General features: G+C 39.5%; 1 protein-coding gene across 1 annotated transcript in view; it reads right to left on the bottom strand.

The window, feature by feature from the left end:
- Positions 1 to 15,898, bottom strand: part of ANK3 (ankyrin 3) — a 387,324-nt gene extending 371,426 nt beyond the window's left edge. The window contains exons 1-2 of the mRNA XM_026651166.2: positions 15,042 to 15,898; positions 12,111 to 12,154 (exon numbers count right to left, since the gene is read on the bottom strand). Coding sequence (XP_026506951.1) covers positions 12,111 to 12,154; positions 15,042 to 15,096 — 99 coding nt within the window. The 5' untranslated portion in view covers positions 15,097 to 15,898. The remainder of the gene's footprint in view (positions 1 to 12,110; positions 12,155 to 15,041) is intronic.
- Positions 15,899 to 16,103: the final 205 nt, after the last annotated feature.

Below are 16,103 nucleotides of genomic sequence, written 5' to 3'. Positions count from 1 at the left end.
TTGTCCTCAAATTGCATTGTCCACAAAAAGAAGCTGACTGTCTGATACCGCACTAGTAACTGGTACTATTGCATAATCAATCCTTTTATCTCAGTGTGTCTGAGTGTGACTAAGTTTGTGTTTCATTGTTTTCCTGAATTGGGGCCTAAATTAATAGGATTTCTCAAGTGAGTAAAGGATCAGGATATTTCTAGAGAGCTGATCTTGCCATCCTCATTCTGGCAAAACTCCTATGGACATCAAGCTTTAAGCTCTAAGTCATTCACCCAGGGAAGAGTCAAGATTACTAATGATTGCATGACTAAATTACAATTTGTACTCACAGATACAAAATAAGATCAAATTAAAATATATATTTTTTCAGTTTTTCACAATGAGAACCAGATACCTGAGACAACTATACGAACATTTACAATTTCTCCAGGGTGACATTTTACCATGGAAAACTGCATTCCCTGGAAAAATTATCAAGATTTACCAGTGATCAAATTCAACACATAAACACTCAGAGTTTTATGAAAAGAGAGAAAAAATTTGAATGTCTTGCTCTAACCACATGCTGATTCAAAAGCAAGACTGACAACGAGAATTTTGCTCAGCACTAATTGCCTTTTTCTCCATTAGTGTAAAAAACAAGAAAGATCTTCATATAGTATTGAAGGGTAGTTTTTAAAAAATTTTATAAGTAATTGCATAACTTAAGAGGTACAGCTTCTTCTTACCAACCCCACAAAAAAAGCTGAGTATCAGTTATTTGGGTATCCAGTACCACTAGGGAGTCTCATACATCCTAGCTCATGTAGGCCAAGCTCGGTGCACACATCAGGAGCTCCTTGCATCCCTCCATTCTCCTCCACACACGCTCCCTGTTTGCCACCCACCCAACCCCTTCTATTCCAGGGATTCCCTGCAGTTCCCCACAGCAGCCTCCCCCTCATGACAGGGGCTCTATGTCCACCCACCCCGGTTCCCTCCCTCCCTCCCATCGTTCCCCACACTGCTTCCCCCTACAACAAGGTCTCTGTGTGCTCCCCATTCCCATCACTATTCCCCCCCCCAACCAGGTCCCTATTTCCCCCCCTTCTCCATATCCCTCCTCTGGGTCCCTGCCCCCATCCTCCAGAGCCCTGCTTCTGCCCATCCCTAGATCCTCACTCTCCCCTCCCCATCTCCACTCCTGGTCCCTGCTTCCACATCCACCCACCCATTCCCCCCTTCTGGGCCCTGCTTCATAACCACCACTTCCCACACCCCATTCCTTTGCGGGTCCCTGCTTTGCCCCCTACTCACTCACTTCCTCGCCTCTAGGTCCCTGCTTTCTCCACCCACACCATTTGCCCCCTAGTCCTCTTCAAGTCCCTGTCTTCACCTCCACTTCCTCCTCTGGGCCCCTGTTTCTCTTCACTCTACTCTAACGCTCTCTCCTTCCTAGACCCCCCCCTTAACCCCACCTCCACTATACTCTCCCCCCAAGTTCCTGTTCACCCCACAAGCCCTTCCTATAACACTCGCATATTTCTCTTAGACTCCAGGCTACAGACAATCTCCTCACATAGCAAGTTAAACTGCTGCCTCCAATATATCTAGGCAGCACCAGGCAGCAACAAAGATTCCTTTGCCTGCAGCACTAGGTAGTCTAGTGGTCCTGGTTTTCCTGTGAGGCCGGGTTTCACAGGGCTCTGATTTAAAGCAAAATTGGTAGAGTTGTGCCTAGAACATTCCTTGAACTTTTGGAATTTATGGGATGCAGTTTTCCAGAGTTACTATGTTACAGATCAACAAAGAAATGCCATTGAGTGTTAGACCTTGCTTTGCTCAGCCAGAGTTTAAAATTCCCTGTCATTCAAAAATCTCCAATCCTACCTAAATTGTTTTCTCTTCACTACTCTTTCCCCAAAGCCACAGTGGGATAAATCAGTAAAATACACTAACAGTTATTAAAACAAGTTTTGAACTATGTGACTGAAATGCTGTCTATGAGATACTATATCAAGCACATTCTTTACATAGACTCTGATGCAAATTCAGAGATTTATGTTTTTCTTTGCCCCCAAGTTACACATAATACTTAGGTCAGAAAATGTGATCGTTTAGGGATAATGGTCTGATGGTGAAACACACATCAGGGTAAATCAGTAGCAGGATGAACTGCAGTGGAGTTCATTGGAGCTGTGGGATTCTGCTGTTAAGCATGAGGAGAATCGGACCAAAAGGTGTTCAGATAATTTTCATTTCCAAAGTAATGTGCAATCTGAACCATAAATGATAAAGGGCAAAAACTTGCCCTGGGTGACACAGTAACGAGAAATCTTTACAGTGTCTGGTCCGTCATGCAACATAGAGTCCTCAGATGACCAGCAGGATTCTTACTCTCAGAAGTACAGAGGACACTTTGCCCTCCTCTGATCGGAACAATGTGTGCACTTACCTCCTGGCCAACACTACTGATAGCAGCATATGTACCAGCTAACTTGTGGAGAGCAAGATACATCAGTGAAAAATAGTTCATGCCTGCTTTGGGAACTTGGCATGCAAACAAATGGGCTCTCTCAATATCTTACCCTACTGTTTTCACAGGAGGAAAGAGATTCACTTTCTTCTTTCTCCCTTCGTAGAGTGGTGCAGAACAAGGCAGAATTAAGCTCTAAATATGTGAGAAGACAAAGACTGAAATGCTGGCCCCACTGAAGTCAATGAATTTGACCAGGATTTCACCCAAAATGTTTATTTTCAGGAAAGAGAAATTGACAGCTATAATTAAAAGCTGTTCTTTGATGGGGTCATTACTTGTATAATTTTATTTAATTTTCTTGCTTCATAAATTGGAGCACAATATTTCTGCTACCAAGTCGTATCAGATAACCATTGCGGTCTCTCTACATTTGTAAAGAGTTTTGTATTCTCTCTGCACAGCAGTTAATGGGTACTAAACAAGATGTTACGCTATAGCACTCACTAAAGAAAATTTAGTTTTAGCCAGAGAAATTTGAAGAGGAAATGTAATTTGTGTATTTTAGGTTTCTTGAACCTAATGCTGTAGATTATGGTTGAGGTTTAACAGTCATTGTTGGAGGAGAAATCTATTCAACCTACAGAAATTTATGAGTGCTAGATATTGTCTAATCAAGAATCTGTGGATCTATCCACGTAGGTGTTTTCTATGTGTGCTTTAATCCAACACACCATAGTGCTATCCAAGCACTTTAGAAAATTAAACCATCTATATGAGTAGTTTACACTGAGAACTCATTCTGATCACATCCAATCAATGATGGCAATGGATGAATCAACTTCACTTCATATACCTGTTCTAATTGTGCTCTTTTCACATTTTGCACACTGATGTAATTTTAAAGAAAGGAAACTACTCTCTCACTGATCTCTATATGGCACTTCTGTTATTCTCTATAAAAATAGACAGCATTTAGCATTCACAGTCATCTATTTTCTCAGATTCTGACTATTTACTTAGTTCAGGCCAGTATCTCTGTGGAGTTCTGGAGGGGAACCGCTTCTGTAGAACCTAAGGGTATCAGACCTTTTCGATTTACAGCTGCTTTTCTTTTCTAAAATATTATCTGTAAAAACTAAAATTCTAGCTGTTTAAGAGAGAGAAACTTCTAGGTGAAGAGACTATTTCTACATGAATATAGATCGCTATGCAGTTGGCATTTAGATACCATCTGAAAGCATGAAAAGGGGGTGAAATGTATTGTGTTTTAAAAACATTTTTAAGCATGAACAAACATCATTTTCTTAATTTATCCTTCTTCTCCTAATCTCCGAAGAAGAGCTGGCCTTCTAGCTGGGTGGTTAGTGCAAGATAACAACCAGATCACAAACATGAAAAAACAGGACACATGTCACCTCCAATCCAATGGTGAACTAGCTACCCGCACTCCCTGCCTCCCCACGATTCCCGGGCTAGAGCCATTACTAGCCGGGTCTTGCTCCTCCCAGCCTGGGTGCTAGCGGTGCAGTCAGATGGACCCTACTCCTCTTGGCCTTGCAGTGGCATGTTGCCCTGGACATGATCCTGCAGCTGCTCTTCCCAAAATCTGGGGAGAATGACCTTCAGGGCCCAGAGGAGAGCCCCCTGCTAAGGAGTGAGGGGCACCAGTGAGCATAAAATAGGACACAAGCGTTCCTTGACACAAAGAGTTTCAGTGCATACTCAGCCAGATATGTTCACTGAGTTGGAAATAAAATAATCTGGGGACTGAAAAATTAAAATCACTTTATTTGAATCTCATAAATAAAGCTTAATGCAACACAAAGGCCTGCAGCCATACCACTTTGAGTTGTGGTCCTGTCTACCAGCTGAACAAGGTCACGCTACACCAATGCTTTGATAGGATGGTATGGAACACCTACGTGCTGAAGGAAATGGAGTCGCACTTCCCTTTGAGTTAGTACTGAACCAATGCCCCAGTGTGATATTAGGGGGCACTTTGCTTCTGCAGTTGTACATCCCATCCCATCTCCTAGAACTGGAAGAGACCTTGAAAGGTCATCGAGTCCAGCCCCCTGCCTTCACTGGCAGGACCAAGTACTGATTTTGCCCCAGATCCCTAAATGGCCCCCTCAAGGATTGAACTCACAACCCTGGGTTTAGTAGGCCAATGCTCAAACCACTGAGCTATCCCTCCCCCCTTGTTTTGAAATACAAAACAAGATCCTGACCATTTGTACTCATTAAAGATCACAACACACTTGTTGGATGCCAGCTATCATGACGTGGACAATCTCCAACTTGAGTAATTATAATCTACCTACCTATATCTCCTCTGTGGTTTCAATTGAGTACAATATTCTTCTTCACTACCTGTCCTAAACTAATGGATAGCTGCGCTATGCACAGTAAAACAGTTGCTGCATTTCAGTGGTGGGTGAAGCCATTGCAATATATGGTTTTCATTTAGTTTGTATGGTGCTTTAAGCGAGAGGTGCTATACCAATTAATTTATTATAAATTATTGCATTTTCCAGGCACTAGTCTGGAAAAGTAGCGGGGAAATTTTCCTTCTTCCCTGTATGCATAAGTGAAGAATTATTCAGTGGTTTTGTTACTCAGATTTCTAGTTTTCTCTTGACACACTTTTAGAGATTTTTTTTTTGATAACTTCTCATTCTGATATATAAAAACCTTGTTCAGACACTGTGCACATATAATTATATATCACTTCTAACCATCTTAATAATGTCTTACAGCGCTTTAAAAAAGAAGCACAATAAATCATGTATACAATCTGTGGTAACAAACTAATGAAAGAAACCAAGACAAAACAAGTGAGCCTTCATTTCTTATTTTAAGAACAAGAGAAAAGCAGCATCCCTAAGCAAACAGAAGACATTAAATACTCAATGCAGGTGCCAGCCACCAGAAGGTAAGGAGATCAATAGACCAGCAGATGACCCCATTGATGAGTGGTGAAAGGGGTGACAAGAAAAGAAGAGCAAAATCGGACCAATGTTACAAAGGGTTTTACAGATCAAGAGCAACACCTTGAAGCCAATAAAGAATTTTATTATCAACCAAGTCCAGCTAGCCAGAATTGGAGTTGTGTTCCATCCAGTCGGCATGGATAAGAATTCTGACTACAGTGTTTGGTAGCGGTGAATTGTTATTGCGTTTGTAGGGAAACATGCATAAATGGCAGCACAAAGGTCTAAATTGGGTAAAACACAGGCACAAATGATTATGTATGGGGAGATTCTCTTTCATGTGATTTCAGATACTTATCAACTTACCTTTTAAAATACATCCTTTAAACATATTTCATCCTACCTCAAACTCCAGGACAGTTAGAGAAAAACAAAACAGCAATCTTAAATTATAGATTTACAGCAGGAGCGGGAAGGGTTGGTTAGAGCCAAACACAAGCGGACAATCATCTGTCGCTCTGTTAATTCTCTTCCGGACTTTCTGTCTTCAACAGATAAGGTGCTTTTTTAAGCCACTAGGCTCATGGCATTATGGGGAGTTATGTGCTGTTATGTGTCTAAATTAAGGACAAGACCTCTGACCTGTTGGTAAATTTTAAGAATGGATCATCCCACCCACTTAACTTGTCATGATGAACCAATTGTTTAGGCTGAAAGATGCAGACAAGAACAGCATAAAGCCTCACACTGTGTTGAGAACCATGTTCGGTCATCTTTGGTTCCAGACAGAGACACAGACATTCAGAAAGCTGTGTGTATTCTCTGTGTCTCAAAAGTTGTAAAGTAAACATGTCCCACTTAGCTACCACAATAATAAAACCAGAAGATTCACAACTGGCATACCAGAGCTGAAGAGAGAGTATTTTATTTTTGCTGTCTCACAGCAAATCAGCTTGCTTGTCTGATCCTTTGCCAACAATGAGCAGTTTAATTATACGAATCTGAGAGATGGAGGAGGCCAAATGGCTTATTCTATTCAGAACAATATTCTGCACTAAACATTTGAAAAATATACATATTAAAATTAGGGCTGTCCATTCATTGCAGTTAACTCACGTGATTAACTAAAAAAATTAATTGCGATTAAAGAAATTAATCACGATTAATTGCAGTTTTAATGACACTGTTAAACAATAGAATACCAATTGAAATGTATTTAATATTTTTGGATGTTTTTCTACATTTTCAAATATATTGATTTCAATTACAACACAGAATACAAAGTGTACACTGCTCATTTTATATATTTGATTACAAATATTTGTACTGTAAAAATGAAACAAAAGAAACAGTATTTTTCAATTCACCTCATACAAGTACTGTAGTTCAATCTCTTTATCGTGAAAATATAACTTATAAATGTAGACTTTTTTGTTACATAACTGCACTCAAAAACAAAACAATGCAAAACTTTAGAGCCTACAAGTCCACTCAGTCCTACTTCTCATTCAGCCAATCGCTAAGACAAACAAGTTTATTTACATGTACAGGAGATAACGCTGCCCACTTCTTATTTACAATGTCACCAGAAAGTGGGAACAGGGGTTCGCATGGGACTTTTGTGGCTGTCATTGCAAGGTATTTACGTACCAGATATGCTAAACATTTGTATGCTCCTTCATGCTTTGGCCACCATTCGAGAGGACATGCTTCCATGCTGATGATGCTCGTTAAAAAAATAATGAGTTAATTACATTTGTGACTGAACTCCTTGGGGGGAAATTGTATGTCTCTGGTTCTATTTTACCCGCCGTACATTCTGCCATAGATTTCATGTTATAGTAGTCTCAGATGATGACTCAGCACATGTTGTTCATTTTAAGAACACCTTCACTGCAAATTTGACAAAACGCAAAGAAGGTACCAATGTGAGATTTCTAAAGATAGCTACAGCACTCAACCCAAGGTTTAAGTATCTGAAGTGCCTTCCAAAAACTGAGAGGGATGAGGTGTGGAGTATGCTTTCAGAAGTTTTAAAGGAGCAACACTCAGATGCGGAAACTACAGAACCCAAACCACGAAAAAAGAAAATCAACCTGCTGTTGGTGGCATCTGACTCATGATGAAAATGAACATGCATTGGTCCGCACTGCTTTGGATTGTTATTGTGCCAAACCTGTCATTAACATGGACGCATGTCTCTGAAATGGTGGTTGAAGCATGAAGGGACATATGAATCTTTAGCGCAACTACCATGTAAGTATCTTGCGACACCAGCTACAACAGTGCCATCGAGAACATCTGTTCTCACTTTCAGGTGACATTGTGAACAAGAAGTGGGCAGCATTATCTCCTGCAAATGTAAACAAACTTGTTTGTCTGAGTGATTGGCTGAACAAGAAGTAGAACTGAGTGGACTTGTAGGCTTTAATGTTTTACGTTGTTTTATTTTTCAGTGCAGGAATGTAACAAAAAAAATCTACATTTGTAAGTTCAACTTTCATGATAAATTTCAGAGTAACAGCCGTGTTAGTCTGTATCCGCAAAAAGAACAGGAGTACTTGTGGCACCTTAGAGACTAAAAAATTTATTTGAGCATAAGCTTTCGTAGTCTCTAAGGTGCCACAAGTACTCCTGTTCTTTTCATGATAAAGAGATTGCACTACCGTACTTGTATTAGGTGAATTGAAAAATACTATTTCTTTTGTTTTTTACAGTGCAAGTATTTGCAATACAAAATAAATATAAAGTGAGCACTGTACACTTTGTATTCTGTGTTATAATCGAAACCAATATATTTGAAAATGTAGAAAACATCCAAAAATAGTTAAATAAATGGCATTCTATTATTGTTTAACAGTGCAATTAATCGCGTGATTAATCAAGATTAATTTTTGTAATCACTTGACAGCCCTAGTTAAAATTAAATACTTGAGATATGGGGAAGGATGTTTTTTCTTTTATATTCACTTCTGGGTTGTTTAACGTATAGTGAAAAAGTTTGGTCTTGACAAAAAAAAATTTTTCCCCCTGTGAATACCTTTAGATCTGTCTCCAGTGCAAACAAGTGTGTAGGGTTAGTTCAATAGGTTTAAGAGACATTTTCATATACTCAAAAGGACAGTGAACAGTGACACATTGGACCAGATTCTCAGCTGGTGTAAATCAGCCTAGTTCCATTGACTTCAGATACACTGATTTATACCAGCTGAGGATTCAGTCCAGACACACCAAACAATTTTCTTCAGAATCTACTACTCTGCATATCACAAAAAGGAGAGCCAGTCCCCCCCGCCCCCGCCAGATTCTATCTACGGTGAAGCACAGAAGTATGCAGGTGAGCTACTTTGCTTCTTCCATCCACATTCAGTTTGAGAGTTTATTCACATACCCTTTTTCACATACTCAAAGGAGCAGAGCTCCTTAGCCAGCAAGCTAGAATCTTTAGCCGGTTCTTTGAATAATAACCTGATCCTGAATAAGTAATATACAATGCAGTATGTTAATATTTTATTGTGCCTTTGTTTTCAGAAAAAGTTTAAAAAAAAATTTAAAAAAAAAAAACTTTACAAAAGTTGTCTTCTTTCTTTGTGAATGCTTTGCAAATGAAGGATAAACACATGAATACCCCTGCACCCATAATCCCGCAGTAAAAAAACATCAGACCCGATTCTAATCTGAGTTACATGCATTTTAGGTCCTAATCCTGAACACTGACAAGTGGCAGGCAGACTGCTGCCCCTTGTTTGGAACCCCACTGAAGTCAGTGAAGTGCCCCACAGGCACAGCTGCCCGCCTGCACGCTAGCATTGGCAAGATAGGAACCTAAACCTGCAGTAACTCACGCAAGTCAATAGAGTTGCTCATATTTACAGAACTGTAAATGAGATCTGGATCTGCATCCTCTTCCTTTAGTCAGTCAGCTAAGTATTAGGATGTGAGAAATTTTTATTGAGGTTTTCTGGTGCACATGATACCAAGCTGGGAGGGGTTGCAAGTGCTTTGGAGGATAGGATTAAAATTCAAAATGATCTTGGCAAACTGGAGAAATGGTCTGAAGTAAATAGGATGAAATTCAATAAGGATAAATGCAAAGTACCCCACTTAGGAAGCAACAATCAGTTGCACACATACAAAATGGGAAATGACTGCCTAGGAAGGAGTACTGCAGAAAGGGATCTGGGGGTCATAGTGGATCACAAGCTAAATATGAGTCGATGGTCTAGATAATACCTAGTCCTGCCTTGAGTGCATGGGACTGGCCTAGATGACCTCTCGAGGTCCCTTCCAGTCCTATGATTCTGATTCTATGATAATATTAGCTTAATGTTTACTCAAATAGCTGCTTTATCATCTTAATACAGGTAGTAAGTCTTTGCATTTCATGTCTAACATGAGTATTTCTATTTGCATCCAGAGTAATGAAACATATTCACTAGCAGCAATCACAAGGATTCTCAATAGATTTTTGCCTTTGTCTAATTTCAGTCAAAAAAAAAGTCTTGCTAACGCCACAATAATAAGAATTTGGAGCATACACTCCAAATGTGAGGGGCAAATTTTTAACAGTGAGGCTAATTAATCACTGGAATTGTTTACCAAAGCATGTGGTGGATTCTTTGTCACTTGAAGTCTTTAAATCAAGTCTTGGATGCCTTTCTAAAAGACATGCTCCAGCTTAAACAGATGTTACGGGCTTGCGGTAGCAATCATTGGGTGAAATTGTATGGTCTGCTTTCTGTAAGACATCAGACTGTCACGTCTGATCTTCAAAAAAATCTATTATATGAATCTATGAATAACAATTGTGCCTAATTTCTGACATCAGACCACAGTCTTTCATTTTGGGACATTCCCAGATAGTTCTCCTTACTATGGCATTCTGCTGTGAACTGTGGTCCACTTCGTTTTGTAGGCTTGACATGAAAAGCACTCTGTCTCTCTCTGAGGGCAAAGCCATACTCTTCATAATAGTTAGCATGGACCCAATTTCTGAACATCAGCAGTACTATTTGTATGTGAGATTTTGGTTTAGCCATTTATAAGACATTGGCCTTCCATAAAATTCAGATACAGGTTTGGATTCTGATTGCACCCACCCAACCCTCACCCTCAAGTTAAGAGTTTTTTCACATTCAATCTTTTGGCCCCTTATACAAATAGGAGTACTTTGTAAAATTCAGATCTATATTTGCGTTCTGTGTCTCACAATCACTTCCCAACATGAAAGAAAATTTGGATCTAGAGGTCTTGATTCAAACTCATCTCTACTTAGCTCAGTTACGCTACAGAGAGTTCTTTCTAATCTTGTGTGAGTTTGTTAACAGGTGGCATGCCCACACTGCTCCACATAAAGTTTATACACATTTTATAAACTTAAGCTTCCTTCCTGCCTTCTATAGGTTTGGCTTTCCTGGTAACTCAAACAACCTAATTCTTTCTGACCAGAAGATTAACCATCTCTTTTAGATCCTAGTGGAGTTAACAAGCCACATCTCCCACAATGAATCAGGAGCATTCCTTCACCAGCTTTTTGCAAGTATACTAACTCTTGCTAATTGGTGAGTCAACAAAAGAGCCCAGCATCACTCAACCTGACATCTTGTTACATGGAAGGAACTTTGTAGTAACAGTCCTGAAAATAGCAATGGGATGAGATGATGGTTTAAAGTAACAGATCTTTCGATGCTTTAATTTCTCAGACAGATAATGCTGCAAATGCTTATTTAGTAGGGTGTCAAAATAATACTCCAATATTTGATACCCTTCAAAAGGAAACTATATGATACACCTTCAGTTAAAAAACAAACAACTGGATTATAATGCATAATTAACGTTATTCTGTGAGTTACACAGACAGTTTTACTCTTATTTTGAGAACACTGCAAAAGTCAATGACATCATTATGGAATTGAATTCTTCTCATAGTGGGAAGTTGTGAAAGTATGAAATAGAGAAGCTACAGCAAGAAGAAATAGAAAACAAAAATGGTTGCAGCACGTAGTCAAGCTAATTAAATCAATACATTGCAAATGTTTTATAATGAGCTAAAAATCAAGCAAGGTGATGGAGGTGCAATAATGTAGTAACACAAGAACAGTGTCAATTAAACGTTAAGGGTGAGGCACAATTCCACAAAAGCAAAGAATTAAGTATTTCGGAGACTGCATTCAAAACAATGAGCCAGATGACCCTCTTCTCTTCTGTAGCCTGGAGAGCACCAAAGGAGCATAAACAGGAAAAGAAAATTTCCCAAACCACTCTAAGGAGAGTATTACAGCTCACTTCTCATGGGCTCTCCTCCAGAGCCTGCAGAAGTCCTTCTGTATGAACACTGTGCATTTGTAGCTTTGCGGGTACTCAGAACTTTGACGCACAGTCTATGCCATATGCTTCTCAGGTAAGGGAAAGAAATTGTAGCATTAACTCTCCCACTATGACACTAATCCCCAGCCCCCTAGAGGAGGATAGGTGTGTGCCACTGCAGCAGGGGAGCTAATGACAGCATGATTTAGGAGACAGCAGTCATGCAACACTGAGGTGGAGCGTCCTACAGCCGTGCAGAGGTATTTAAGCTTCATAGGGTCTGGCTGAGGAATTATGAAACTTGGCCCTGAATTTCATACAGATTCCCAGCCTATCCAGCCTCATTCTCATCCCTTCCGCAGGGCCAGTGACATGAGCTAGCAGAAGAAGAGATGGATGGCAAATGGGGCAGAACAAACCTTGTGTATTCTTCCAAGTAAGATTACCCCTTCTGTGTGTTTATCTGAAGAAGGAAATGATAAGGGCTGATATATTATTTCCAGTAAGTTATTTATTTATTTTATAATTACATCTTAAATATGTACAGTAGATAAATAAAATGTATTGTGCATCTCTTAGTACAGTATTAGTATATACTGAGTCATGCAGATCTACATGCACATAGTTAGTTTCCATGTTAGGGTTCAGATGAGCTCAAAAACCATGCAAGTAAAACAAATAATTTATCATTATTGTTAGTAGAGCACCAAGAAAGAATTACAGATTAATATAATTTCATAGAATCTTCATCTAAAATGGATTACGGCTGAGTAAGTTTTACATTACAACCTATTTTTTCAAATGTACATTCATCACTATTTTACAATTAGTTTGAATTAAATGGAAAATATGATGAACAATTAGCTAACCATTGTTAGCAAAAGGGGTCTGAAAAAAATGGGAGAAACCAAAGAAAATTCAGAAAGGTATGATTTCTAATTAATTTTAACTCAGACTAAGTAACAGACTTATTTACAAATCCCCTGAAAACTCAGTCTTTATTCACAGATTATGTGTTGTAACTTTGGGGAAGATGCAATATTATTAATGTAAAAGTAAGGGTAAGTCTTCACAGCTAAAACTGCACACAGGCTAGTCTACCCAAGTTAGCTTAAATCCAGCTAGCAGAGATAACAATGGCAGTGAGGACAGGGCAGGCTAAGTATGTACACAGGGTCTGTACAAGGCTACCCACGTTGAAGCTTGCACTGGGCTGTCTTCGCAGTCATTGCTATCCACATTGGCTAGATTCAAGTTAGCTTGGCTAGGCTAGCCAATGCACAGTTTTTGCTGTGTAGACATACCCTGAGATGTTGAAAAACAATTTAAATTAAAAATTTACCCCAACCTTAATATTCAGGCATTATTGTGCTTCTATAACCCCAAAGATCCCAAAGTGCTTTTGCAGACTGGAACCAGCTCAGCCCATTGAAATGCAGCCACTTCTAAGAGGGATACATAGCAGCCATTCAGCACCAACACTTGTAAGTATGGAAATGAAAATGTATACAAACAGAATGTAAATTAGCTTAACTTGAATTTGGCCAGAACATCAAGGAAGACAGCACTTTTTTGCTCTTATAAAAAAATTCCATTGGATTTTTAATTACCAAAATTGGTTAGAACCTCAGCTTGTATATAATTGTAGGGCTACTTTTTTGGAATGCATGTATCAAAAGCTCATGTAAGAACTGCTAAATGAACACATAAATCGACAAACAGGTCTGGATGCAAAGAGAAAGACGGACATCTAATTTTCAATTGGCAAGTATGCCTAAGTTTGCATTTATGCACAGCATGAAACTATTTGCATGAAAAATAAGGGGGTGGATGTCTCAATATGATTGTCCATTTACATTTTTGTTGTGAAATTGTGTGGGTAGAGTCCATTATGCATGAACTACTTTAATTAAATTAAAGGCTCAACTAATTATTTAATATTTTATGTGTAAAAATTAAACCCAGAAGGACGGCTCTATCATTCATATTATAGCTTCTAGGAAGCATCAAAGTATTTTTACTAGAAAAAAGATAAATATAATGATGACAGGGTAGTCTCCACAGAGGGGAAATGCTTCCTGTTTTACACACATATATGCACACACTCTCTTTCTCTCTCTAATTCATTTTAAGAACCTCTCAGAAAAACAAGAGTTAGATATCACTTTGATTCATGGTCTATTTTTCAATACTTAAAGGGGATTTGGAAAGTCCAGCAAACAGGAGACACAAGCTTCTCCCATGGTAAAAATTTCAATGTCCAGATCTTTTAGAAATAGATCTGTATCAAAGAATAATTTTCAAACACTATTCAAAGGATAATTGTTCAATATATAGTATTAGTTTTGCCTTTGACATACAGCTGCATTAAAAAAATCTAGGCAACTGTTTTATTTAGCCTTATTAATATTCTGTCAACATTCCCAATTATTGATTTTAACTAGTAAATACATATTTAATCTACACCTTATAGTGAAAAAGTCATTACAGGTCTGTCGCATCTTACGCGCATTTAACATGCGCTAATTCAGCTTTACGCGGTCCGCAAAAACAAAAACAAAAGAGGAAAAATAACAATTTAAATACTGTTCCTGTAGTGCGGGCGATTCCGCCCGCCATTACACTCAATGTAATTTTGACTATACGCGGTTTTCGCTTTACGCGCTGACCGTGGAACGTAACCCCAGCGTAAGATGAGACAGACCTGTATAAATTAGAGGGTGACTATAGAGTGATGGGGGAGGGGAGAATGGGGGGGGAATACATGTGGTTTTGGAGTGGTATAAAGACTTTATAAGCATGGGCTTGGAATAGTTGTATTACTTGCAGTTATCAAAACCAGAAGTGAGTTGTGAAGGCTATCCAAGTAAGGCTAGACCAAAAAAACTTTAATGTATTAGTATTTCTTTAAATCACCAGTCCCAATGGCTCTAGGAGCTTTTATAATATACAAAAAGTATACAAATAAAAAAACCACAATGAACTGCTACTAAATGGCAGCCTATTTAATAAAACTCATCCAGAATAATACCCGCACCCACATCGTTCAATTCATCTCCTCACCAAACGCCCAAGAGAACAGATGAGCTTTGTAATTTGTCCTGAAGTAAAACAAAACCCAAGGCCTGGCAGAACAAGTAGTGAGTTCTAGAGCGGAGGAACACTCATGCAAATGCTCTGTGACCACCTGCCTCCCTGTTATTCTAGCAGCTGCTGGTTAGAGTAGTTCTGATTGCAGTGGTGATTGCGGTAATGTGAAAAATGAGACAATTTCTCAAGAAGCTACCTCCGAAACTAGTCAGGACTTTATCAGTCAAAGCCAGAAGCTTGAGCACCAGCTATAAACTTACCAAAATCCAGTGCTATAAAGCCCTGTTGTAAGATGCTCCCTATGTGAGTCACCATTTAGTACGACACCATGTCTAGACTAGGGAAAGAGCCAGTGTTTTAAAACATGTTAGTACACTCATTTTACTATCATGATTTTCAACAGGGCTTTGCATCTATTGTAGACAGGGCAAACTGTGTTTAAAATCGTCATTGCTGGTCGTGATGAATCATAGTGATATACACCAATGCGTGCTACTGAAAGATCCTGAAACGTAGCTCGATCCAGAATGCACTGTAGTCATCTAATCTTGAATAAATGATGACAAGACAGAACTCTGTGGTATCTTGTAGGAGGAGACCTCTTGGAGTAGAAGACCAGTATGCTCTGGGACCTCTCTCTAAGAAAGAATCAAGGTCACTCAAGTTTAGGGAAATACAAGAAATAGTGTAAGCAGTAAGGTAATTATTTATATAAGTAAAAACAGGCACATTTTCAACAGTCTCAAACTAAAAGAGGCCACCCACAATGTACTTCTAACCTAGCATACACAGATTCAGCAGGTGCAAATTATGTGATTGTGACGCAGAGGTTCTGAATCCACAAAGCCTTCTCACATGCACTGTCCAAGTGACAATTCAAAATCCATTATATATTTGTGTCTTTTGAAAAAATCATCTGGTAACTAACCAAATTCTGTCTTTACATTCCAGGATTTTGTTTCCCTGGATGCCTAGGAGTAACACTCAATAGCATTAGTAGGGGTTACATGAAGATAGCAAGGGGCCAACAACTCAATTTTTTAGCATTTGTTGCTTCCCTCCCCCCCTATAATCTATTGAATTTTAATTTGATTTCCTGGTACTTTCTGTTAAAGGTGCAAAGATGTTCATATGAAAGTTGTGTAGGCAGGGCCGGCTCCAGGCACCAGGCACCCAAGCTGGTGCTTGGGGCGGCACCTGGAGGGGGGCGGCGCGGCGCTCCGGCCGCCGGGGAGAGCGGGGCCACAGCCGGGCTCGCCGCCCTCCCCCCGGCGCTCTGGCCGCCTCCCCCCGCCCTCGCCCCGGCTGCCGGGGGGAGAGCC

This window comes from Terrapene carolina, unplaced genomic scaffold, assembly GCF_002925995.2.
Source record: "Terrapene carolina triunguis isolate 2854851 unplaced genomic scaffold, T_m_triunguis-2.0 Scaffold95, whole genome shotgun sequence".
NCBI lineage: Eukaryota > Metazoa > Chordata > Testudines > Emydidae > Terrapene > Terrapene triunguis.
The sequence above is the reverse complement of the archived record's forward strand: the minus strand, read 5'-3'. Positions and strand labels throughout refer to the sequence as shown.